Source organism: Canis lupus, chromosome 1 (genome assembly GCF_048164855.1).
Source record: "Canis lupus baileyi chromosome 1, mCanLup2.hap1, whole genome shotgun sequence".
NCBI lineage: Eukaryota > Metazoa > Chordata > Mammalia > Carnivora > Canidae > Canis > Canis lupus.
This window is the reverse complement of record NC_132838.1, coordinates 49,993,129-50,020,216: the sequence shown is the minus strand read 5'-3', so window position 1 is coordinate 50,020,216 and position 27,088 is coordinate 49,993,129. Positions and strand designations below refer to the sequence as shown.

At 47.0% G+C, this 27,088-nt stretch overlaps 1 protein-coding gene across 3 annotated transcripts; it reads right to left on the bottom strand.

Moving 5' to 3' along the window:
• Positions 1 to 348: 348 nt before the first annotated feature.
• On the bottom strand, positions 349 to 27,088 carry MAS1 (MAS1 proto-oncogene, G protein-coupled receptor). Of its 3 annotated transcripts, none has more exons than XM_072829828.1 (3): positions 26,765 to 27,088; positions 8,426 to 11,464; positions 349 to 1,264 (listed from the first exon to the last, which is right to left on the bottom strand). In XM_072829828.1, exon 2 carries the CDS (start codon positions 11,426 to 11,428, stop codon positions 10,451 to 10,453), a length of 978 nt encoding a protein of 325 aa, XP_072685929.1. In that variant the 5' UTR covers positions 11,429 to 11,464; positions 26,765 to 27,088; the 3' UTR covers positions 349 to 1,264; positions 8,426 to 10,450. The 3 variants fall into 3 exon arrangements, with proteins under 3 accessions (XP_072685929.1, XP_072685912.1, XP_072685921.1); XM_072829811.1 differs by lacking the exon at positions 26,765 to 27,088 and adding an exon at positions 25,394 to 25,856; XM_072829820.1 differs by lacking the exon at positions 26,765 to 27,088 and adding an exon at positions 25,444 to 25,856.

Here is a 27,088-nt window from a genome sequence, read left to right as displayed (position 1 = left end):
TGGTGGCACCGGGTGGTACGGGGAATGTCAACAGCAGCAACCTGGCCAAACCCTGCCTGATGGCACAACTCAACCCCCTTGATAAAAACCCCAGAACTTTCCACTCTGTCCGTCATTGATGACTGCTTTTTTTTAGACGTAGCGTCACATAGCGCAACACAACAGCATAACTCTATAGTTAAGCATAAGTTCCCAGAAAGAAAAGGAATAGAGTCTAAGTCACAGGCCTCTCGCAGGGCTACCTAACAATACATAGCAAGGGACGTTTCCCTCTGTTTCTACTTCTAATCCATCGCAGACCTTTTTCTTTTTTTTCAAAATATAATAAAAATGACGTGACACATGGAATGAAAAACAAAGTCATACAAAACACAAGTCTGATGTTTTAATTATTACATTTAACGGGCATGGAAATTATTCTGTCGAGGTGCCATCAAATTGTCTCAACGCTGCCTCTCAGTCTGGCCTCACTGTGGACCAGGACCCAGTCAGGGAGCCTCCCAGCGTAGAGTGGAGAACATTCTCTGAGTCGGCATCAGTCCTCATCCAGGCTGTGAATGGCGGTGGGGGCCAGGGCTGGGGCCCTCTGGAGAAACCCTACCCTGTGGAGGTCTCCCGCATACAACAGACATTGCTGAGCTCCTAAGATACGAATGTCCTACCTCGCCTTCCCCAACAGTCCCTTCAGTGAACTCCATTGAACTTCAATGAGCACCTCCAGTCACTTGGGGTCATCTCTTGTCACCCAGGAGACAGGGCACAGGTTCATCAGGCATCCCAGGCCACTTCCCTAGCGTTATCCTTTCATCCCACAGCCAACAGCACTATCACATGGGCGGGGAGGTGAGACTCTAGTATGTCTGTGGCCCTCAATGATGCTGTGCCCTCACCAGCATGCTCTTCTCTCACCTCAGCTCACCCACTTTAAGATGAATTATTTAATTCATACTTATTTAAGATGAATAAGCAGAATGATTTGGAAGTTGGGAATGAAGTTGGGAATGCCAATTTCATAAGGGAAAGTCAAAGCCAGCAGGAACTCTCTATGAATGATGACACTCGGAGTGTCACCGCGAAGAGCATGCTGCACACCGTCCTCCCCTCCTCCGAGGACGGGCCCAGGGAGAGCAGCCACCCATGGAGGACTGAGCCGGCCAGTGGACCAGCTCTATCCATGTGGGACTAACTGATGTTCCTACTTCGTGTGTCTAACGGCAGGGCCTTCGATCCTGACATTCACCTGGGAAATACCCTTGTTCTTGGTCTGTAGAAATAAAAGGCAAGATTTTAGGTGCTGAGCTCTCCAGGAACACAATCAATACTGTCACGCACTCATGATGTTAGTGAGTCCCTGCCTCAGACAGCTGCAGGAAAGGAAAGGGTCGCTCTGTCCCTCAGGCCTTATCTATCTCCTCTCCCTAGAAGAAGAAAGGTAGGAAGTCCTCAGGACCTCGCTTTGATTTCGCATAAACATTCAACTACACTCAACCAGGGCTAATGAGGCTGAAGGACTTTTAGTGGTGTTTCATTGTGCTGTTATTGTGCTTTAAGGAATCTTTTTATCTTTCTACATTTGCCCAAGAGCAAATCATTTTAAGGGTACACTTTGATCAAAAGCATACATCCATAAATCAGTGTGATAATGACCTTTGCATTAATAACATCCTGAAATATTTATCCCACAACTCTAGGCAAGTCTTATGTTCCTTGTTTAAGATGGTGATAGTACAAAGCTTGCAAGTGCTAATCAGCCCAGTATTAGGAATGTTCTGGTTTTCAAATTTGTCAGCAATTAGAGTTTATTCATGCTGTACTCAAAAGCCATATGTGAGATCTTTATCTTTCTAAAAACCCAACATGAATTCTCACACATGAACATTTCATTCCTAGTCTCCGAAAAATTCCAATAGTTCCCTCTGAATCCAAAGTATCTAGTTTGGTATGACTAAATAAAATGGTCCGAGTATAAAAAAGGAATTGTACTTATAGCCAAGTTAGCTACCATAGAACATCTTTCCCTCGTTTTCTGGTATCACTTTATGGTTCACTAAATTTCTCAGATTTATGCCAATTTCATCCATCAGATTTGAGTCAAGGTGTCTGCTGGTCCTTTTGCAAAGTCAAGTCCTCAGGGGGCAATGGAGATTTGCCACCACTGAGGTCAGGATTGTAGATGGATGTGCTGCAGCTACAATAAAAGCAATTTCAGAAGACGGAATCCCAAAATATTCTCAGTCAGGGATGGCAAAGTACCACGGCCACCAAAGCCAGCTGCCACTTGTTTTTATACAACTTACAAACTAACAATAGTTATTTACATTTTCAAGTGGCTGAAGAAAAAATAAATTTTTATGGCACGTGAAAATTACATGAGATTCCATTTTAGGGTCTGTAAATAAAGTTTAATTGGAACATAGCCATGCTCACTCATTTATGTATGGTCTATGGCTGCTTTCACACAAAAAGTGAGAGTTGAGTCATTGCAACACAGACTGTATGGCCCACAAACCCCAAAATGGTGGCTCTCTACCCCTCTACAATGGCTTCACTGAGATCATGGAGAGCTCCTGCAGGGGAGACTACACTCATTTGAAAATACAGATTGTGTGAGGTATCGTTTAATTAGTCCCATGTCTGTGTTTGCACTGGAGATAGTGTCAGTGCTACATCCCCTTCCCCGGAGTGACAAGTTTGTCTTCATTCCTGGTCATCAACGCTATTGGCTTGAGGCCCATCAGTGGGCCTGACACTCAAGCTTACTGTGAAGCACAGCCAGTGCCTTGAGAGTATAAAAAGTAATTGTTTTTAATGTGACAAAATATACATGGTGTTAGAGTCACCATTTGAACCTTTCCTAAGTGTCCACTTCAGTAGCATGAAGTACATTTACAATACCATGCACCCATCACCACCATCCAGCTCCAGAGCTTTCTCATCTCCCCAAACAGAAACTCTGTCTGCCCTAAACACTAATTCCCCATGCCCCTCCCCAGCCCCTGGCAGCCACCCTTCCATGTTCCATCTTTATGAATTTGACTGCTCCAGGCACCTATAGAAGTGGAATCACACGGTATTTGTCCTTCTGTGTCTGGCTTATGTCACTTAGCATGATGTCCTCAAGGACTTTTTTTTTTTTTTAAGATTTTTTAAAAAATTATTTTTAAGTGATCTCTACACCCAGTGTGGAACTCAAACCAGCAATCCCAAGATCAAGAGTTGGATACTCTACTGGCTGAGCCAGCCAGGCACCCTAAGGAGTAAACTACCTTTTGATTGATGTTTCCCAGTTTATGCAGAGTTTCACACACAATATCTCACTTGTATTTGGCACAACTATTTTGTGAGGCAGGGTATTTCTATACTATTAGAGCAAATGCTATTGATTAGTCCTGAAGCCACCCTGAAGTCACCTGCAGGCAGATCCTGTACCTGCCCATGACTCCCTGAGCCTCTCTGCCTCGAGGAGCTCTTGCCACAGGCTGTGCTCTGCCTGCATGGGGCAGGCCCAGAGGAGCTAGGGAGTTGTCACTCTAAGAGCGACCCTCGCCTACAAGAGATGGTGGCTCAGCACCACCTTCACCCCTCCAGGAGGACAGTTCTGAGTGTCTCACAGGAGTGTCCACTGTCCCGGCCCTCCCGTACTCACTACTTCACTCTATGTTGGCTTCCTCTCTTTTCTGTCTGAATATCTCAATCTCTCCCACACTGCTTAGGGTGTGACCCCCTAAATAAATTACTTGCACCAAATCCTTGCCTCAGGATCTGCTTTGGGGGAAACATACTGACTCTCGCACGGCTGGTAAGTAAGTCAGGCTTTAAGTCCTAGTCTTCTCACTAGTGAAAAGCCTCCTCTCTGCCTACCTTACAGTAAGAGCAGTCTCTGCCTCAAGCATTCACAGTCCTGGTGTTGGCTGCGGCCTTAGAAAGGGAGGAGTGGGGATCCCTGGGTGGCGCAGCGGTTTGGCGCCTGCCTTTGGCCCAGGGCGCGATCCTGGAGACCCAGGATCGAATCCCACATCAGGCTCCCGGTGCATGGAGCCTGCTTCTCCCTCTGCCTATGTCTCTGCCTCTCTCTCTCTCTCTCTCTCTCTGTGACTATCATAAATAAATAAAAATTAAAAAAAAAAAAAAAAAAAGAAAGGGAGGAGTGTTAGCAGCAGGTGTAACTTGCTCCTTCCTTATAGGGAGCACCTCAGGGAATGAATGACCTCAACCAGGGCTACTTGCAAAGACACTAATCTCAACTAGACTGCTTTGTAAAAGAGTTATACTTGGGGAACTAGTCCTCTTTTCAGCAGGATAAAGCTGATCTGTCAAGATTGGTTGTAAATAAATTTGGAATTTATAGATACATGGGACTCAGAAGACTAGAGAAGGAGGAATAGTGACATACATATTTTAAGTGTGATAAACAGAATTGCAAAATGGGCACACTCCAAACCTAAATGCCTTCCCATGAAAACAATGTGTTTATCTACATTGCTCAAAACTCACCAGTCTAAAGCTAAACTACATTCACAGGTAGGAGAAGGGGATGTTTTGGGAACTACATCTCAGTTTAGGGCTCCTCTAGAAAACAGTGTTTCATTTGTGTCTGTATTGCCTGTGTCATTTGAACCATTACCTTTCCACTGGGTAAGATCTGTACTTTATATTGAGTCTGTTTTGGTGACTCAGTGTATGTGCTAACACTCATATACACAGGCTTAATTATAATAATTAGTGCAAGAAGATCTCCATATCTAAGGATAATTTTCATAGAAGTTTGTTAAAAGGGAATCTTATGAAAATGAGGACCAAAATTTCATAGCAAATCCTAGGGGGAAATATATTATCTTGAAAAGTGAAATTAGACTTATGAAAAAGTTTTTCATTTGTCTTTATCAAAACTTACTGTAATGTTGTACACCTAAAACTAATACAATGTAATATGTCAATTACATGGGAATGAAACAAGAGGGAAAAACTTGTAACTTCAATCACATGCTAATTCACTTAAATAAGTGAGAAATCAACAGCTGATTTTTGGCCTCTTCCAAAAGCTCATTCTCAGAAAGGTTCCTCTTAAAACACGATTGCCATGTTGTAAAAAAAACTCTAGGGACATCAAGAGATCAAATGTAGGAACTCTGGATAACTTCGCCAGCTGAGCCCACAGCCATATATCAACCCCATGAAGGCACCAGCTTGGATGCCCTGCCTAGTCCAGCCTTCAGACCCCTGCTGCCTCAGCCAACATCTGACTGTAGCTGCAAGAGACCCCAAATGGGAAGCACTCAGTTGAGCTCAGTCAACCCATAGAACCTTGAGAAATGACAATATCTTGTTTTCAGTCACAGAAAAAAAGTTAATAATTTTTGGAATAATTTTTTAAAACCGCACCTACCAAAATTATACCTAGACTAGGTATGAGGGCTCACCTTAGCCAAGAGCACAGTGAGCTCCCTCAGAATAAAAAGGAAGCCTATGTGCAGAAAGATGCAGCTAGATCCATAGATACAATGTTGGTAAGATGTAGAAGATTTCTTCTAGTTGCTCCTATTCTTGAGAAAAAGAAAGCAAACTGTGAAATTGTCATCCAGGAACTCAGGTTCCAGGAAGGCACTCCTGAATGATTGATGTATGACCTGGATGTATATGGATAAATGGAGCTCGCTAGATTAAAAAGAGGGAAGAGCAAGCTATACAAAGGGAATAGCATTGCTGGGGTGACAGGGTGACTATGTTGTCATTCACTGAGAAAGGAATATAGGAGGAACAGTGCAGAACTAGACAGGTTACACTTGAGATATTTGCAGGGCATCAAGACCAAATATCCTTCAGGTGGTTGGATACACAGAAATGGAGCCCAACAGAGTCATAAATATGTAAGCGATTATGGGTCAGGATATAAACGAAGAGTATACAGAACAAGAGAGCAGAGGTCTAGCCACAGAATTAAGGAAGACACAGCCATTTAATGGGGGGAATAGGGAAGGGCAAGAGAAGAGGTGTGAACCCTCCAAATCAGTAGACTAAGATTAAAAATACAAGCTAGAGGGAAAGTGACCAACTAGAACTCAAGAGAAAAGATATTTTCAAGTAGAGAATGGTCAGTATGTCCAGGGACACAAAAGGTATAAGTAGAAAAGAGCCCATGAGATGTGGCAATGTGGAGGTCACTCTTATTCCAAGCTGGGCCAGCTTCGGTGTGGCAGTAAGGTCACAAGCCAGCTGGCTGGTGTGGAGCCCTGAATCATAACAGAGAAAGAATGGAAGAGCCTTTCCAGAAAGTTCTCCGTGAAGTGAGGGAGATGAGAGAGTCGTTGAATAGGACTGGAGGAATTGGCTTTTGTTTTTTGACAGTTTGTGTTAAGATGGGAGTGACCTGAACCTGTGAGGGGGCAGTGATCCCAACACTACAGCAAGTAAGGAGCACCTGCTCTTCCAGGGCTGAGGCCGCAGCTGTGAGCAAGAAAAAGTCCCTGCCCTCCAACAGCTTATCCTCCAGACTGAACAAGCCTGCAGATAGACCTGCAACATGACCATGTGATGAACTCTGAGGAGAAACTGAGCCACGTGGGGAGGAAGAGGATGAGAGGCTGGTAGCCATGTGTGTAGTGGCAGCGGGAGCTCCCCTGAGGTGACATCTGACCAGAAGTCTGAGGGAGGAGGGGAGGTGAGCAGAGACGGGGTGGAGGGGGTGGGGGGGAGGGGGGCATTCCAGGTAGAAGGAACATCACAGAGAAAAGCCCAGAAGTGGGAGTGTACTTGGCATCTTCAAAGGCTTGGAAGGAGGCAGGTGTGGCTGGAGAAGGAGCCTCACTAACCCTGGGGACAGTTAGGGAACTCTGATCACATAGAACCCTGTACAGACCACTATAAAGACTTGGATTTTTACTTAAAAACAAAAAGCAAAAACAAAAACCATTGGTTGCTACCAGGACTAAGATTACTTAGAGGCCAGTAGACCAAAAAGTGTGGAAGGGGAGAAAAATCTTCAGGCAAGAGAAAAAGGAATAGTGTCAATGAGGTCACCCTGGAGCATTAGAGATTTGTTGCCTAATGGCCTTATTTGTTTTCAGCAATCTGTGAAGAAGCTGGTGAGGAAAGAGTAGCAATGAAGGGAAAGGCACTCAGATAGAGAGATGAGGAGGGAGAGGGTTTGAAAGACCTGCCCAGGGAGTGATTCGTGAAGAGGGACCGAGCTGTTAGCACCTCGACTCTGCAGGACCCTCCACTGACAGGGGCTGGGGCTCTCTGTGCTGTTCAGAGGGGGACAACCAGGCAAAGAGCAAGTGGGAGAGCAAGGAGGCAAGAGAGTCAAGGAGCACAGTTGGAGTGACTGACCCAGGGACAGCCGAGACAGAGATGACACAGAAGGGACTCGTAGATGTAGTGGCCATAGATGCTGGAGACAAGAGGTCTCGGTGCATCTAAGTCCAAGGCGATGAGTGTCCAAAAGTGACTGATGTGAAAGTCAGATGATGGTCATAAGGCAGACTTGGGGGATTTTTATTTTCACGAGTAGATTGGTGTGTGTTGCTCTAAGGCTCAGAGTGTCACCCAGAAAGGACAGGAGCTGAGGTCACCCAGGCACCTGGCCACCTCATGAGGCCAGTGGATGGCTTGTGGATAAGAAATTGGAGTGCCACTATGGCAAAGCTGGATGTCGGTGAGAAAGGACTCAGAAGTCCTGGGGGCTATATTCCAAGAGTCTTGGAGAATGTGACGACAGAAAACCAAAGGCAGCAGCATCAGAGAGAGAGGAGCGGGATGGTCAGCAGGACCACGTGAATCTCCAAGGTCTGCTTCTCCAGTCACCCGTGGAGGTGACAGGGATTGGCCCTGCTTCTCACTCCTGCGGTGCGCTTGCCTTTGCTCATGCCGCCCTCTGCTGGGGATCCCTCCCCCCTCCTTGCTCCTCTGAAATCCTACCTGCCCTCAAGCAACCAAAGGGCACCTCCATGAAACAGTCCTTCTTTGCTACAAGATGGATTTTGCCTTCCTCTTGACCTCAACACAACTTTGTTTAGAACACTCCCTTATCATTGATTTGTGTGGAGCTTGGACCTGCAGATATTCCTTGCGTGGGGGCTTCCACATGCTCATCTTGACCTTGTTCACATCATGGAGTTTGGCACAGAAGACTATCCATGAATATCTGTTCCCTTCATCGAGGACAATCATCATAACTGAACAACTTTCTCCCTGGGCCCAGGGAAGTCTCAGAAACGGCACCCCCTCCCTTCCCCCCAGCCTGCGATGACTCAGGCGAAGGGTCTAAATGCATAAGGCTTACAAATCACCCCATCTACCTCCTCCATATGTGCATATTTACTTAAATCTTCTTGGTTTACTTTTAACTTCATTCCCACTTTGGGAAATAGGTTTAGGTAGGAGAGAGGAATTCGTCCTTACAACGTTGAAAAACTCTGAATCTTACCTGTTTGCAAGGCATTGCTCTTTAAAAGGTCAGAAGTTTTATATTTATGATCACATTCAATTTCCCCACTTTATCTGCAGGAAGGCAATCAACGGAGGCTTCTTATGAGTTTGCTGTATTTTCCATGAGTGAAAAGTCCTTGTTTCCCAGGGGTTTTTAGGTTCCTCTTTGAGACCAGAGATCCCTTTAAGATAAGATGAGGCCAATCCCTTTTTACTACCCCTAGAGGCAAGCACAGCACCAGGGAGATGGTGGCAAACAGAGGAGAGCTGCTCTGACCTCCATATTCTGTTCTTTCCCAGGGAAGATGCTCTGTTTTCCATCAAAAACAAGATCATTCTAAATGTCAGCACTCCACACCCATCTGGGCTCCTGAAAGCAAGCTGCCTGGTTTCTGAATCAGATGTCATCACCCACTGAAGAGCCGCCCGCCTCCCATCTCGGCTGGGTGGGAGGGACTTGCACATCTTCCCCAACAAAGCTGCCCCCATGATCAGATCACAGGCGATCATTTCTTTCCAAAGTCAGAGGATGGAGAAGAAAGGGACAGAACAGAACCCTTTCATCAGGGCTTCTCTACCCTTTAGAGACAAACAGTTAAGATAAATCCTAATGCACTCATTTATGGGCACGAACATTTTACACTCCTAGAACCACACAAAGAGTTGCCACTTTCATGGGGTGCCTGGAAGGGGGCAGAAGGAAATGAAACAAAATCATACAGTTTATGGGCTACGATGGTTTCCTAGGTGAGACCCAGGACGTGCTGTCTGAAGACTCACACACAAGTCACGGCAGGCGAGCAGCAGAGCACTAAGATATTGATGAAGCCCTGCAAAGATTTTCTTGGGAAAATTGCCCTGGTCCCCTCTGAGTTATGGCCAAAACTCTCACTAGCCCCTGCTGCGGGGCCTCCTCCCCAGGCCTAGCACAGAACAGTGCTCAGGAGGAGAGGAGGCTCAAGGTACAGAACCCTGCATCTGGCTGCAGGTGAGAACTCTGTGGCTATAAATAACCCATCACTTGCCCCGGGGGTGGGAGGGGAGGCTCCGAAAACACAGTCACTCTCACAAACTCGTGAATTAAGTCCCATTCATGAAAACTTATGTCAAGTAAAGGATTTCCAAACAGACTTTCATTACATCAGGCATTCCCACAGAGGGAAGGAAAAGCCATGAGAAACTCCCCTACTGGTGGCCAAATGTTTTTCTTCACAATCTGAAATACTGCTCTGACACACGGCTGGTTGGGTGCTGTGACATCTGCAGATGTTTCCAGTAGAGGTGTCGTGCCATGAAAAGCTTTCACGCTTTAAGCAGAAAGACCTTCATAAATTTACATTCAACATTGGAAAACACATAACAATATTTGTGCGTGACAGAGCTCTGTGTGTGTGTGTTTGTGTGCATGTTACAGAACCGAAGTATGTCTCTCTTCTTCCACTTCAGGGAGGAAAGACTAACGTTTATTGAGCATTGACAACGTGCCAAGTGCTCAGCATATCAAATCTCCCCGTTTCACCCTCGCCACAACCGGGAGGGATGGACTATTCCTATTAAATATCCTATAAGTGAGGACGAGAGGCTCTGAGAGGTCAAGCACTTGCCTGAGGTCCCACAGGCAACAAATGACAGAGTCAGTCTGACTCCAAAGCCCATGTCCTTCCTGCTACACTGGTCACCTTCTCAAGTTCCAGCAGATGCTTTTGTTACCTTTTCCTGTACTCATCTGTACGCCTTCCCGCTAGAGCAATTTCTACAGCTCAAGGGAAATGCTGCTGGAAGAGCTGAGGAGGAACAGAAGGGTTTTTTTATGGGTACAGAAATGATAGCGGTCCAACACATTTTTAGGCTTTTTCAGAAGATACAGTGCAAGGATATTGTCTTATCATTAATTAGTATCTCATGCATATGGGATGCGACATCCTTCTGTGTCATATTTAGGACATCCTTAAGTGGTATTCCAAGCACTAAGTACAAATTATCCGTGCCCACCATTTGTGTCCACTGTTTCCCACCACCGTCCTCAGACCACAGTCTCAATCGTGGTGGTGTTGCCATTGTCTTCCTGGCGCCTGGGTTGCATTTCATCTTTGAAAGCCCTGGTCAGAACTACTTTTAAGGACTCCTTGAAACGCTTCTTCCTGCTGCTGCCCACGAAGAAGTAAATAAAAGGGTTGGCGCTGCTGTTGATCGTGGAGAAAAGAAGAGAAATATGGTGCAAGTTCCCAAAGGCTGACCAGTACTCGTAATACAGCAGGTACAGGAGCCTCATGGGCATGGCGAAAATGAGGAATATGATGATGGTGACCATGATGACTATGTACAGCTTCGAGGAATGGGCCGTCCACGTGTTCTTTCGGATCTTGATCACCAGGATGGTGCTGGACACCACCATGAGAGGAGTGAAGACCAGGAAGCTCAGAATGGCTATGAAGATGATCACCGCCCTGCAGTCACTTCGAGAGTGACTCTGCCCTTCACTGTCAATGCACATGACATATTCCATGGTGGTCACCAAGCACGAAAGTGCCCACAGGAGGGCACAGACAAACGCTGACTGGTGCTTGGGGCGATGACATCGGTACCAGATGGGGTACAGGACAGACAGGCACCTCTCCACGCTAATGGCCGTCAACAGATAGAGGCCCGTGTTGTAACCGAATAGGAAGGTCACTGATAATGTGACAATCGTGTAGTAATAGCCAGAGGAGAGCTCATAATCTAAAGCATAGTCGACAGACAGAATAAAAATACAGAAGAGCAATGAGATGTCTGCAATAGACAAGTGGGTGATGTAGACTGTGAAGGGATTTCTTCTCATCCGGAAGCAGAGAAACCAGAGGAGGATTCCGTTTTCAACAAAGCCCAGAGGGGAGATGCTCATAATTACCCAGTGCACGATTGGGATTTCCCGACGCAGGTCTCCGACCGAGGTGTTCCTGGCGGTGGAGGCGTTCGTGGACTTCTCATCAACGAATGACGTCACGTTCAGCTCATCCATGAGGAGGCCTCAGGCAGGGGCTCTTCAGGTAATTTTCTATAAATAAGTCAAATAAAAACAAAAACAAAAAAGACATCCTGAAAACTGATGCATTGAGGGAGGAGGGGAAATTTCAGCAATGGATCGTAAACTTCATGTTATGAGCAACTGTGTCTAACTGGTTGTCCAATTATCTTTCTGACAATGATAAAAGCAGACATTTCACCAGAAAAGAGAACTGATTTCATGACTTTTTTGTCCTCCAACAGCCCTTAATTCCATATTACTATTTGCTTATAGCTCAGTGCCAAAAGGGTATCAGCAAAAGCAGGAAGGTCAGAGTCCCTGGTGTCCATTTCTGGCCTGGCCCAGGCTTTCAGAATGGTGTCTTGAAACTCCTTTATCTTCTGCACCTCTATCTCCCATTCTGAGGACCCAGATTGTATTCAGGTGCAAAGACAAAATTTTTGTTTGGTCAGTGGTGTCATTTTTTTTTTTAACGCATAAAGTGCCATAGTAATAGATAAATGAGAGGGAATAACTAGCAAAATGATGTTCAAAGTGTCCCAATATTTTTGAAAGTGTGAATAATGAGAAGGCATTTATCTTATGTGGTCTCAGTATCTGTGACAGAACTGGGCACCTATCCACACGAGGTGTGGCATGCAAACCAACAGTCTTGAGTGACAGATGGTGAGCCCTAACAAGGTGTGGTCACATCCTCACAAAGCATAGGCCAGACCGTGCAGGAAATCACTACTGACAGACATTCAACAAAGCACTAACTTGACACCAATAAGAGCGCTAAATATTTGAGACTGCAAAGCAAAGATCCTCAGTATCTTTCTATCACATGTCTATGAATTGCAAAATAAATATATGCACATCCCTATCCTCTTCCTGTTATGTAATAAATACACAGATGCCACTTCCTCCACTGCAGAGAGGACAAGGTAGGCAGTGGCACAGATCCTTGGTGCCAACTTTAACTCATCCTTGACTTTGTCAAAGTCTTGTTGTTGTTGTCATTTTGACGGTGGTGGTAAAATACTGTCTTTGACCTTGGAGACCAAGATCCCTACATGTGCAAAATAATTAACCATTAGGAAGTCGATCAAACCAACTGTTTCCTGAAGCAGAGAAGTGTGGGGATGCAGTATTTTTTGACGCTTGCTCATCTCAGTGATATTAGATGTTTTCAGGATTCAGTCAGCAGAACCCCGGCGTTGGTACAATTCTGCGCCTGGAGCTCAGTACAGCTGTGCCTGACACCCGGATTAGCAGGCGGCCTGCTGAGAAGGACAGTTACCTCCCTAGTGGAGTGATCCAGGAGCCCAAGGGGCCTCTGACTCCACTGTCATGATCCCCCATCTCCTGACTAGCACGTCCCTCTGGTGCTCTGATAAGCTGCTCTGATGAGGTACTGGAAATTATTTTCACTGGAGCAAGTTCTCCTTCCATTTCATAATTAAACAGGAGAAATAGATCCCAGTACCCTTGGGAGCTCAACACAAGAACCAGAATTCAGAGCACTATGGCATGGTTGACCAAAGACATGCTGTAGAGACCAGCCTTTGTTAGAATTTTGTAGGTAAGACAGTCATGTTCTCCAAATTCACCCATCAAATATTTATTCAGAGCCAACTTCCTGCTGGGCACTTTTCTAGGCATTGGGACACGGCAGTGATTGAAGCACCAACCTCTACATGTTCTATCAACATGTCATGCTGAATTTTTAAGTCCATGGGGGTTTACAGACGCACTGGTGGGCTCTAAGGTGTGCCCCACAGCTTGCTCTTTGTGTGTTTCCCTGGTCCTTTCTCTCATTCTCTTGATTATTTTACATGCTGCCTCTCTCCTTAAACCCTCCACCTCTCCTCACTCTTAGCTGCTGATCTGGCTTCTTACTTTGTTGAAAAAGGAGATATTGTGCATTCAGAAAAGAGCTTCTTCCAACTTCTAACACCCTGGCTGTCAGCCTACCTGCCTAGGTGCATCTTTAACCACATCCCCTGCCTTCCCTTCTGCTCTGATGAATAAATTATGCTACTAGCTAAAGCCAGCAACTCCACCAAGCTCCAGACCCCTAAGTCATGAATCATCAATTATTTCTTTTCTCCTGAAAAATTCTTTTTTTTTTTTAATTTTTATTTATTTATGATAGTCACAGAGAGAGAGAGAGGCGCAGAGACACAGGCAGAGGGAGAAGCAGGCTCCCTGCACCGGGAGCCTGATGTGGGATTCGATCCCGGGTCTACCAGGATCGCGCCCTGGGCCAAAGGCAGGCGCCAAACCACTGCGCCACCCAGGGATCCCTCTCCTGAAAAATTCTTATTAGCTTATCAACTTTCTCCAAACCCCTGCAGCCCTTTCCAGTTACTGCTCCATTTCTGCTTGAATTTACATAAAATTTACTCAAGAAGTTGTCTATACCCACTGTCTCTACTTGCTCTCCTCCAATCCTCTCTGGAATCCATGTTGGTTAACCAGGCGCTCATTTTCTCCACTCTACTGAAACGGCTCTTATCAAGGTCAGCAATGACTCTACCGTAGGGTCCATCTCCAATTCTCATCTAATTTGAATTTGAAGTAGAAGTGAGGACAGTTGATCACACCTTCGTGAAACACATTTGCGTTCCGGACATCATACTCCCTTGGTAGTCTCTTACCTCTCTGCAGATCCTTCTTAGTTTTTTTTTTTTCTTCTTTCTCTTCATCTTCCCAACCTGTAAACTTTGAAATGCCCCAAGGTTCAGTCTTTGGACCTCTTCTCCTTTATAATTACCTATATTTCACAGATAATCTCATTTAGATGCATGATTTTAAATCCCACTTGTTTGTATATAATGCCTGCAATTATATCTCCAGCCTATACCTGTCTCCCCAACTCCTGACACTACTAGACATCCTCACTTGCATTGGCTTTTCTTTTCTTTTTTTAAAGATTAACTTACTTATTATTTGAGAGAGAGGAGAGAGAAGTGGGGGAGGGGCAGAGGGAGAGGGAGAGACATCCTCAAGCAGACTCCACACTGAGAGTGCAACCTGGCACAGGGCTTGATCCCACGACCCAGGGACCATGACCTGAGCCAAAATCAAGAGTCAGAGGCACCCAATGCATAGGCTTTGCAAACTCAATATGCCTCTCCTAACCCACTCCAACTGTACCCACCAGTATGTCTGTAAACCCCCATGGACTTAAAAATTCAGCATGACATGTGCCTTTCTCCAGCTATAGTTCAGCTGCCTAGGTGTGAGGCTGATGAAGGAGTGGGGCTGGATGTAGCCAGTACCAGTTTTCCCAGGCTGGCGGAAGAAGGGCCAACAGGATCAGGCCACGTGGAAGGGAATGGTTACAATGATGGGCTACAGAATTCAACAGGTTTAGGAGAAAAGTGAGGTTGAGAGATTGATGACAGTGAATAGGACAGCTGACAAGTGCAGAACATAACCATGGGAAAAAACGGGTAGGAAAGCATGGAGGACAAGGTCATTTGAGGCGAGATCAGGACGTGGAGCTGGGCTTTGGAAGAATTATCTATATGAACATTGAAATGGCTGGGGAATAGTGGAATGTGGTTAGGAAAAAAAGACTGTGAACCAGGTGCCAAAATCTTCAAGGAATTTGGGAACACAACCCAGGGGTGTATGAATACTCACAGTGAGGAGGGTCATAGGTAACATAGCTGGGTATTTTGTTGTTGGGGGTGGTGTTTTAGAGGCAGAAAAGAGGAAACAGAGTAGTCTGGAGTACCAAGAGGTAGAGGGTAAGAAAGGTCTAGATTGGCACTAGCCAGTAGAAAGATAATGCAAGCCACATGTTTAATTTAATTTTTTCTAGTAGCCGCATACAAAAAAACTAAAAAGAAACAGGCAAAATGAATTTTAATAACTATTTTATCGGACTCAATGTGTTCAAACTATTATTTCAACATGTAATCAATATAAAAGATATTAATGAGACATTTTATGTTCTTTTTCTCACAGTGCATCTTTAAACCTCCATCTCTAAGGGCACATCTCCCTTGATACTAGCCGCATTTCAGAGGCTCAATAGCCCCACCTGGCCAGTGGCTACCATACTGGCCAGCCCAGGTGGAGAACCATTACAAAACCAAAACACCTTGTACAAGGAAGTCAAATGCTTTCATTTTTTCATAACTAACCTAAATCAAAGACCAGATATGTAAAATCAGAACCTTTCTCACTTCTAATTGAATTCTAATCAGAATGTTTAAGAAAACTGACAAGAACATTTTTCTGAAGCAGGCTTACATCCTTGAACGTCTCACAGACCACAGCACTGTTCAGCTTTCTCCTACTCGTTATGTGCAAGAAAGCTGTCATGTATTCCTCATAAGCTAGGAAAGGCATTTCAACACATGAGATCAAACTGTGTTTTTCTTTTAAAGTCAGACCAAAGTAATCAAATTCCTTTTCTGGAGAGAGAACACCCTCTGCCCATTTTTCAACAAACATTTAGGTTCCAGTCACTGTCCAAAGTGTTAAGGATAAAGAAATAAATAAGTTTCAGTCTTCATAGTTTTGTAGGGGAGACAGACAGAACTAAACCTAATTCAATGCAGGAAATGGAATGAAGGAGACCTTGACCGCATGCCAGGCAAGCACACAGCAAGAGGCAGTCTCAGGCTTTTGAGGAAGGCTTTACAGGGCTGAGCTTTGAAGGGTCAGTAGGAGTTTGTTAGCTGAGGGAGGGAAGAAAGACATTTTAAGAAAAAGGGACAGGGATGCCTGGGTGGCTCAGCGGTTGAGCATCTGCCTTCAGCTCAGGTCATGATCCCGGGGTCTTGGGATCAAGTCCCGCACTGGGCTAACCATGGGGAGCCTGCTTCTCCCTCTACCTGGGTCTCTGCCTCTCTCTCTGGGTCTCTCATGAATAAATAAATAAAATCTTTAAAAATTAAAAGAAAGAAAAAGGAACAGATGGCCTGAGGTATGGAGGCGGGGGGGCATGGGATGTTGGGGGTGGGGTTCTAGAAGTCTGATGGACCCTGGGCGGACAGCTGGGCTGAAGCATGACAGCCAGGGTTTGATGCTTCTCTAAATGTTAGGCTTCTTCTACAGGCAATGTGTATCCAGCTTGGTGCTTAATAATGAGCTTGGATTGCTTAAGAAAAAATGTAAATGCCAAGACCCCATTGTTTCAGAAACCCTGGGGAATCTATAATTTCATAGCTTCTGGTGCAGGTGGGCCAGGGGTCATGGTTTGAAAACCTCTGCCATTGCTGAGCCATGAAAGGCTTCAGCACAGGGTTGGGATCTGACCTGAGCTGTGTTTTAGAAAGGTTACCTGGGGGCACCTGGGTGGCTCAGCTGGTTAAGTGCCTGCCTTCGGCTTAGTTTATGATCCCAGGGTCCTAGGATCGAGTCCTAGATTGGACTCCCTGCTCAGCAGGGAGTCTGCTTCTCCCTCTCCCTCTGCCGCTCCCCCTACTCATGCTCCCTCCTTCTCTCTCTCTCTCAAATAAATAAATAAAATCTTAAAAAAAAAAAAAGGTTATCCTGATCCTTGTCTAAAGGCTGGATGGAGGGAGATGATAGATGGAGCAAAGGAGCCAGCGGGGGCTGCTGAGAAGTCCTACTGAGAGTAGGTCCTCTTTTTTTTTTTTTAAAGACTTTATTTATTTATTCATGAGAGACACAGAGAGAGAGAGCGAGGCAGAGACACAGGCAGAGGGAGAAGCAGGCTCCACGCAGGGAACCTGATGTGGGACTCGATCCCGGGTCTCCAGGATCACGCCCTGGGCCGAAGGCGGTGCTTAACCGCTGAGCCACCCGGGCTGCCCAGAAGTTCTGCTGAGAAATAATAAATAGGATTATGGCCAAAGGAGGGAATGGATTCCAGTTCGGAGAAGAGCAATCAGGCCTCCGTGACTGTGAGGGGACAGGAGAAAGGGGGGGCCAGTGGACCCAGCACCCACCTGATGGGGCTGCATCAATGAACTGCCGGTGGCCAAGAGCGGGGCCGGAGGGAGGGGCTGAGACAAGACAGGACAGGACAGCTGGGGACAGAGAGCCTGGTGGGCAGCGCACGAAGCGTGGGAAGGGCGCATGAAGGCGGGAACCCGCACCCCAGGGCCTGCGCTCTTCGGTAAGCAGAGCTGCATCAGACGAAAGGTAATAGGCACACAGGTGAGATCTTCAGGACGTTATTTATCACTGTGCGTTTGCCTGGTTGTGAACTCCAGATGCAGGAGCAACCAACGGCCTGGCCTGCCCCTCTCCGCTGGTCCCGGGACTCAGGCCTGGGCCGCGGGAGGTGTCTTCTGGTTCCCTGCACCTGCCAGCCCATGCGCCTTGCCCACTCTGGTGATCTCTCTCCTCTGATTGCCTCCACGGCCACGACACTCCTCCTGGCAGCAGAGATAAAGTTGCATCTCCTCCACTAACCTGCAAACTCGTGGAAAACAGGGCTTTATCTTATTCATGTCTGAGTCTCCAGCACTTGGCACACAGTAGGCATCCAAGGACTACTTATTGAATTATTCCAAGAAATGAAGCCCATCACAGTGGTCCGAGAGAGAAAACCACCACCTCCAGCCCAGGACACGTTAATAAGAAAGTTCTGTCGCAAAAATCCTGAGGCAGATTTTGATCATGATGTGATTGGAAAGCAAATAAAAATCTCACAAAAACTAATTCTTATTAAAAACTAATGATAACTCAGGGCGCCTGGGTGGCACGGTCAGATAAGTGTCTGCCTTCAGCTTAAGTCATGATCTAGGGGTCCTGGGACTGAGCCCTGTTGGGCACCAGGCTCAGCGGGGAGTCTGCTTCTCCCTCTCTCTTTGCCCTCCCCACTCCCCACTCCCCTCTTCTGCTCTCTCTCTCTCTCAAATAAATAAATAAAATCTTAAAAAAAAAAAAACAACTAGTGATAATCCTCCACATTGTTTTGTTAGAGTGGGGTTTTATTTAAATGACACATTGCTAAAAATCACATTCCCGGTCTTACTGGACCAAACTGAACTTCAGCTCCTCCAAGGAAATAGCAGGTGGTAAGAAGCACCTTGGATGCAGCTGGTCCAACATGCTCCCCACCCACCCCCTTCCTAGGGGCTCCCTATCACCCCTGAGGGTGGATGGCTAGGACATGTGAGGCTGGGCAGGATGGGGAGAGTGGAAGGGGAGTCCTATAGACCACCTAGCTCAGAATAACACATGGAAGAGTTCTCAGAAAACCCTGAAGATGGGCGGGGGGGGGGGTGGGGGACACAATTGCACTACAGGATTAGCACTTGTCTCCATGTCCTCGAAGGTCTAGTGCAATACTCTGGCCAGACATGCAAATCACTTCTTTTTATACAGCTCATTTTTAGAGAGACATCATATTTGCAGTAATGCCTGTTACCTGGCAGAAACCATCTGGGGAGAAAGGAGAGCTCATCCCTACAGCCCTCTGTGCCCTGATGTGGTCAACAACCCAACACCACAGAAGATCTGGGTCAGAGCAGACTATAAGCCGAGTGGGGGATGGCACTGGTGTTGGTAGGCAGTACTGGTGGCATCACAGAAGCACCTTCCTACCCTGCCTTCCTTCTCATAGAACACTTCTGGAAAAAAGCAATATTAGGGCAGGAGAAAGCAGCTTCGAAGGACGTCACAGTCCAAGGGATCTTCCGTTCGAGTTAACTTTGGATCCTTTAGTCAGCTCCAGAAATGATAAGGAAGGCATTACAGCCCTCTTTTATAGGGGAAAATGGAAGGATTAGTAAGCAGGCCACGATCAGAGCCGCTGTGTCACACGGCTCCCCAGGGCCTTCACCTTGTCTGCGCTCCTGGGACTCTGCAGATCGGGGCTGAAAGCGCATGTGGTTCCCCATCCCAGAGCCCGCCAGGGCAGGAACCCAGATCCCCATCCTAAGTGAACTTTGACCGTTCTCCCACTTAAAAAAAAAGAAATCTGAAACCACTGTCTGACCAAACCCCCTCATTTTAGAGACCCGTCAAAGGAAGCCCATGGTGGAGACATTGGGAGAACCCATCTCACAACCACCTGGAGGGAGCCCTCTCCCTGGGAGCTTCCAATTCTGACTCCTGACCGCCTCCCACTCTGCCCCGGGGCTGGACCCTATTTTTAAGACTTTACCTTTTATAGCCTGTTCTAGTCTGCCTCCAGTCTTCCTACTCAAGGAATTGAAGGCATCAGATTCCCTAATGTTATAGGGGATTTTTTTTTCCCCACAGACTTGATGACTTTCTAATTGTGACTTTGCCAAGGTAGGACCCACAGCTCTGTGCTCTCTGCATTCAAATTCCACTAGGAGTCCAGTAGCCACAGGCGCTGGTTGAACAGCCTTGCAGGAGACTGGGCTCATTCACCAAGAGATTTGCACCCCCTGCCCAGGTTTATTTTATAATATCTCATCACAACACAAAATGGGGGTATTTTCAAAATGTTATTTAGATGGGTTCTCTAATTATAAAATAGTATGTGTTCATTGAAGATTTGGAACATTTAGTGGGGAAAAAAATCACAAGTGAAACCACCAATCAAAATTAATCTGATTTAACATTTTGGGATATTTTCTTTTAGTCTTGTTTCTATGCCTCACGCATGCTCCTTTTTAAAATTGAAATTGCTTTTTTAAAAAATAGTTTTATTTATTTATTCATGAGACACAGAGAGAGGCAGAGACACAGGCAGAGGGAGAAGCAGGCTCCCTGCAGGGAACCCAATGCAGGACTCGATCCCAGGACCCCAGGATTACGCCCTGAGCTGAAGGCAGATGCTCAACCACTGAGCCATCCAGGTGCCCCAAAATTGCTTTTTTAAAATCTGTTTTGGTGTCCTGCTTTTTTTTCTACTCATACTCAACACCATATTATAAACATTTTCTCTGTTAGCATGTACTCTAAAAACATGACTTTACTAGTCACTATTTGGATGAACCATAATTTAGTTTTAATAATCCTCTAACCCTGGACATAACAGTTGCTTCTGATTCTCATCATTATTTCTAAAAACAAACCACTCTAATGAACTTCCTTGGATGCAAATTTTGTGCACATCTTTAATTATTTCCCTAGGACATATTTCTAAAAGCGGAATTACTGGATGAAAGGGTATAAATATTTTTGAAGATTTTAAAGCATATTAGCAAGTTGTCTTCCAAAAAACACCAGACTGATTACGTGGACATCTACAGTATGTGAGCACAAACCACCCCCCGCCCCGGCCCCACCACAGCATATTTATACATATACTTTCTGCCCCCACATAGGGCATCTCCATATTTTATAATTTGCAAAATTGGTAGGTGATAAAAGATACCTCGTTTTACTTTGCATTGATTTGATTGCTAATGAGTTTGGATGTTCTTTCACAGTTAACATTCACTTCTCTTTCTTCTTTGATGAATTATTTTTCCATGGTCACGTGTCTTTTATTGAAATGCAAGAATTCTTCACAAATGTAACAGTTTGTCACACATGGGACAGATTCTTTTTCACCAGAAACTGGGGTGTTTTGTGGAAGCTGAAAGAGGATGCAGCTTGGAGTCTTCTTCACACCACCTCCTTACTGCTACAAGTCTGCCTGCACTCTGTTGGTCATGGATGCTTGGAGCTTGGAGGAATTGGGTAGATTCTGCAAGCTGCCCTGTATTTCACAGGTGAGAAAGTTCAGCCACAAGCAGCCCAAGACCACATATTTAGCTTAGCAGCAGGCCGCAGTTACCAGAACCAGAGCCTACGTGGCCCAGGTCCATGTGGGCACTGTTCCTACTCCCTACGCCAGTTCTTTGTCAATGGTTCATGTACGTGGGAAGTTCACTTACTCGTACATGTGATCAGGATGGTCTTAATGTCATCAGAAGCCATCACCACCATCAACTTGATTGTCAATAATGGTCTTTACTAAAACCTCTAAGGATGGGCTTTATTAAAGCTTATTTAGGGACACCTGGGTGACTCAGTAGTTGAATGTCTGCCTTCAGCTCAGGGAGTGATCCCAGAGTCCTGGGATCAAGTCCCACATCAGGCTCCCCACAGCGAGCCTGCTTCTCCCTCTGCCTCTCTCTCTGTGTCTCTCATGAATAAATAAATAAAATCTTTAAAAAAAAAGCATATTTAATAAAAAGATGAATTATTTATTGTTATTGAAGGATAATAACTGTTTATTAAAGATGAATATTATTTATTAGAGGATAGATTTTTATTTATTAAGGTGTCATCTACCCAATGCCAAACTCATAACAACAAAACAGGAATGAGTTGCTTTCAGTTTCTTCTGATCCCCATCTCTTCTGTGAAGCGGAGTGACCCAGAGCCATCACCACTATCAGCAAACTCTTCTATCAATGAAGGGGCCACCATACTTCACCCTTTTAGGTAATGATCATTGAAGTCAGAAGGGAACATGCAGTTTATGTCCTTTCATGAGGATAAATAATAAGAATGAACTGCATCCACTCATCAGCATTGTGCTTTTAGATGGGTCCTCCAAAGGGGAGGTGATTTCACTCTCACCCCGCCCCCCAGCACATGCACAGCAGGTTATGGACTCTTACCCCATGTCTCTGCCGCGGGCTCCATGAGGACACCATTGCCTAGACACGCTTTCTCCCCTCTGGCTTTCCTCCTGGCTGCCTGCAGCTTCTTTTCTGTATCCTTCCCTGGATCTCTACTTACACAACTCCTTGGGCTGCCGGGGTCCCTCCCTGACCCTCATCCCTTCATACTCTGCAGACTCTCCCCAGGTGGCCTTGTACAACCCCCTCAATTCAATACCACCACACTCTGGTGACACCGAAATCTCTAGCTCTAACTTGGACAGCTCCCCAAAATATCAGACCCTATAACCCCTAGTCCCGGATATCTCCAGCTGGGCCTCTCGCAGAGGCACACCTGCCCCAGCCGACCCAAAAACAGAAATCGACCTTCTCGGCTGTTCCATGCTTGCTCTGGTACTCCTAGGCTTCTAAGCCAAAAAACTGGATGTTTTCCCAGGCGCTCCTCATTTTACGTGTTCCCTGCACCAATCCCTGTTCCATGTTATATGTACTATATGTTGTATTTTATTCAAATTTATTTACTCATTTGAGAGAGAAGAAGAAAGAGAGAGGGAGAGCAGGCGGAGAGGCAGAGGGAGAGGGAGAACCTTAGGCAAGCTCCCCGCCGAGTGACCCTGAGATCATGACCTGAGTTGAAATCAAGAGTCAGACATTCAACTGACTGAGCCACCCCGGTGGCCCTTATATGCTGTATTCTTACAATGAAGTAAGCTGGAGAAAAGAAAATGCTATTAAGAAAATCACAGGGAAGAGAAAATATATGTACACTACCGTACTGTAGTCATGGGGGAAAACCTGCATGTAAGTGAACTCAAGCAGCTCCAACCCATGTTGTTCAAGGGTCAACTGTATATTTGCATATACATATGCAAATTATATATATATACATATATATGTAATAGATTCCCATCAGCATCTCTGATTTCACTCCAACACCACTGAGTTCAGTTTAGTTTCTTCCTCTCCATATTTCAAACTCCCTTCTCTGATGGTGAGAAACTTGGTCCCCAGTATCCTCTACAGATTTACTTATTTGATCCATCCACGTGTGGGTAAATCACCCCCTACATCTGCCACCGCCCATCCCCTGTCCCTGCACAGATGCTCCTTCCACCTTGTGAGGCCACGGCTGCCACTGCCCTCCTTGCCGGGACACACTCCTCACCCAACAGAAGCTCTGGCCCTGGTGCCAGGTCCCCTCCTGCCCCCATGCTGACGCCCTCCTTGCCCTGCCATGTCACCACCACCATCGCTGTCACCTTGGCTGGGCTGCCCCCCTGTGCTCGCGGCTCACCTGCTCAGGCCCCAACACCTCACACAAGCCATGGAGAGCCAGGTTGGTTATAGGAAAGAGTGTACTTAGCCCCCCACCCCCCTCTCGCAAAAATCAAGAATTACAGGCAATTTGGCATCTGAATCCAAAAGAAATGTTTGAAAAGAGAGATTTGATGTGGTTCAAATCGCACCGCAGAGATGACCGTCTATGCTGCCTCTGCCTAAGGCTGCTTTGCTTCAAAGCCACAAAGTGACCACTAGATGCGGGTCCTAAGTAAAGCAGCTTAGCTTCACATAATTGGTATTTCCAGGTATTTCTGAAAGGCTGGAGTATAAGTAAATCTAGATATTGAAAAGTACTTTGCCAATGAGAGTCTTGTGGAAACGCCAGACTGAGATAATGGATCGGCAAGCTGGGAAAACCAGCATGGTGGTTTCCATAGATGTTTAAGGATGTGAGCTTTGCAGAGCTGTGTCCTGGCAGGTCTACTTGAGATTGCTACATGCATTTACCTGTCCATGAAAGTGAGAGGCACCGGTGGACAGTGGAGCTGATAGATCAGCAAGAAGAGTCAAAGAAGGCCAAGAGTTGTGGGGTTTCTTTAGCTTTATTGGGGCACAGAGCAGAGAGTTTTCAATGCTCTACATTTTGCTTGCTGAAGTTTTCTCTAGGGATCTAAGAAGCAAACATGCTCTTTCACCTTCCCATTCCATGGCCACAGTCCTCCCATTGTCCTGGATTCCCAACCTGATACATCACTCTTAGAAGAGAAGGAAGGAAGGAAGCAGTAGGAAGGAAGGAAGAAAGGAGGGAGGGAGGGAGAGAGGGAGGAAGGGAGGGAGGGAGGGAGGGAGGGAGGGAGGAAGGAGAAGGAAGGAGGAAGGGTGAGAGAGAGGGAGAGAGGGAGACAGGGAGGGAGGAAAAGGAAAGAGAAAAACCAACAAAACTCAGGCTGCATGGTGGGTCATCTGAAACCTTTTTCTGTTCCTCCGCAACCAAAACCGGAGATCTGACCTGAGGCTGGACCTCCCAGGTGTGCAGCTCCAGAGGAAAGGGCAAATTCTGCCCTCTGTGTATGTGCAGTAACCTGGACAAACAGAAACCTATTTGTGAGATGGAATTTCCATGGCAGGTAAGGGATCTGACGGCAACGCGCAGGGCAGGAACATCTGTCCTGGTATTATGTGCCTGGTTTCCAGCCTCCTACCACGCGAGCCATCTGCATGGAGAAGCAAAACTTTCTGCTCCCTTTCCAAGTGTACAGCAGGATCAACTTACAACACCAGTCTCCGGACAGAGGGGTGAGAGGGGCTGATCCTATCCCCTAGAAGACATTCGACATGTCTGGTGACTTGAGTTGTGACAACTGAAAGGAGAGTCTGTTGGCATGTAGTGCTTGAGGCGAGGGATGCTGCTGGACACCCTACAACGTACAGAGCAGCTCCCCACAACAAAGAATTATCTGGCCCAGATGTCGTGGTGCAAGGTTGGGAAAATTTGCTCTAGAGGAAGGCTTGTTACCACCTCCTCACTGCTGCTTACAAAGCAATTGAACAACATCCTAGACATTGTTTCTGCAAATTATCCCCACCGCTGCCCTGGAAATAATTGCCAAGATGCATCAAAGATAAGATGGGGCAGGAGATTTCTTTCATCAGAGCCTGGCCACCCATGGGCTGCACGTCTGAGTGTATAAGCAACAGAAGCTAGTGCTGATTCTGCTGCCCACCAAGGAAAGGCCCCCAAAATAAATAAATAAACAAATCCAGCTAGCCTCTGGCCATGCCCAACTGCTTCTAGTCCAGTGATTTCCCCAGAGGAATCAGATATAGTAACAAGCCGTTCAGACCCCAACTCTTTTATCATTCATAACAACAAATCAAACGGCCTTGAACACCCCCCAAGTCCACATCAGACTCAGGAATCAAGCCTAAGCTTCTTGTCTCCATCACGAGTCAAAGAGAAAAAGCTAACACAGAAGTTTCAACCCCAAAGTTGAAAAACAGCGTCTGAGGACAGTTCGCCCAGCAAAGAAGCAAATTTTCCAAAACAACAGGCAGCCAGGAAGATACAGAGGTTTTGGCCAACACACACCAAATATCTAACATGCTATAAAAACAACCGGCACAGAAAGAGTTGCCCGGGCAATAGGTTTTTGAAGAGGGAAAATCTTACTCTGGTTGCCAAGGGCAGCTGAACAGTTAAGACCTGGGGTGCAGACTCACTAGCTCCATTTGCTCAGGGAGGGTCAGAGGTGGCAGCAGGGGTGGTGCCCCTTCGCATCCTGGGGCACCGCTGCCCCGCCGGCCTGCAGGGTCTCCGGTCCCCTCATCTCCGAGGACGGCTGCAGCCTCCTTCTCTGAAGAAATCAGAGCTGCTCTCCCACTGCTGAAAATATTTGAGATGTGCCAAGCAGATGGTCCCACGCTTATCAGCAGAAGCTGCGCTTCAAATGGCATCATTCAGTGAAACACTCAAGTGAAAATCTTCACGCTGATCCAGAGTGGGAATGAGCTGGTGCTTGACCCACCCCCCGAGCCCTCAGGGCCAGCCGGGGCTCAGGGGACAGGTGACCCAGAGAGATGTTCCACAGAAGGGCAAAACCACGTGTGTAGCAGAAGGACAGAACGGCTGACAGCCCTCACTCAGCCTGGATGGAGCTAGCCCACTGGTCTCTGCAAAGCTCTTTAAGCCTCTGTTTTCTCGCCTGTAAAATGGGGCCACTCGTAGCACCACAGAACATTGCGATGAGGAGATGAGAGGCAGGGGCAGAGCTGCACAGCAGGGGACAGGCAAGGCTCAATAATTCAGGGTCCCTTCCCTTCCTACAGCCCGTGTTCGGAGTCACAGCCCGGGCTGGCGTGCGAGCACGATGCAGTGGCGAGAGAGCCCGGGAGCTGGCTTCCAGGGCTGCCGGGACGGCGGGGCCCAGACCCCTTCTCCGCCTGGCTCGGAGACGAGCCCCTCGAGCAGCTGCTCCTGTGACGTGCCTCCTTGCCCCCGCAGTCAAGTGACCTGCCCCCCACCACCCCTGCCCCCTCTCCAACTGCCCCAGTGTAAAGGCCCAAAGGCCAAGCCAGATAATTCTGGATGGTTCCACTCGCCCAGCCCCACCACGAAGACCCACCCTCCATTCGTAGCAGTATTTCTTCCTTGTCACAAGCATCCCTTCGTGGTTACTGTGTCAAAGTAGTAATGGGCCCCGGGGACCAATTAGATCAAAACAGAGCAGGCGATTTCACATTCTGTGGGAAAGCTGACTTGGGAGGCCACATAAGACGCTCTCCTCCGGCTGTTTCCAGGAGCAGCAGGACTGGAGCGAGCCCCACTGTTCCGGTGGGAAGCCCGACCTGTGGCTCCGACCATCCTCCCGGTGGGAAGAAGAGGGAGAGGGGGAGCTCCCCCCCAAACCGCCCCCCCCCAAGACCTCCGAGCCATAGGTATGACAAGGTGAGGCTCGGGCATCCCCGGGCCTGCAGGTGCAGAGCCACCAGCCAGAACTTCAGGGGCGCAGGGCCCGGGGAGCCCAAAGTGCACTTGCATTACCTGGTTTGAAGTTCCCAGGGAGGCGAGGGGCAGCCTCCTGAAGGACTTTACATCTCCCAGAGGCTCACCAGAGACTGCAAAGAGACCCGGGACTGCCTAAAGCAAACCCCGAGGCAGAAAAGGAGGGGCGTTTTGCGGGAAGGGGGTCAGACAGGTACAAGCAGACGTAGTTCGGAGCCGAGTACCGGGCTGCTCTGAAGGTCGGGAAGGAAGAGATGCCCCGAAGGAAAAGAGGAACGAAGGAGAAGGAGGTGGGCAGTAGGATCCACTCTGCTCCTCTGTTCCACATTTGCTGCTTTGCAGAGGCTCGGGGACTGTCCAGAT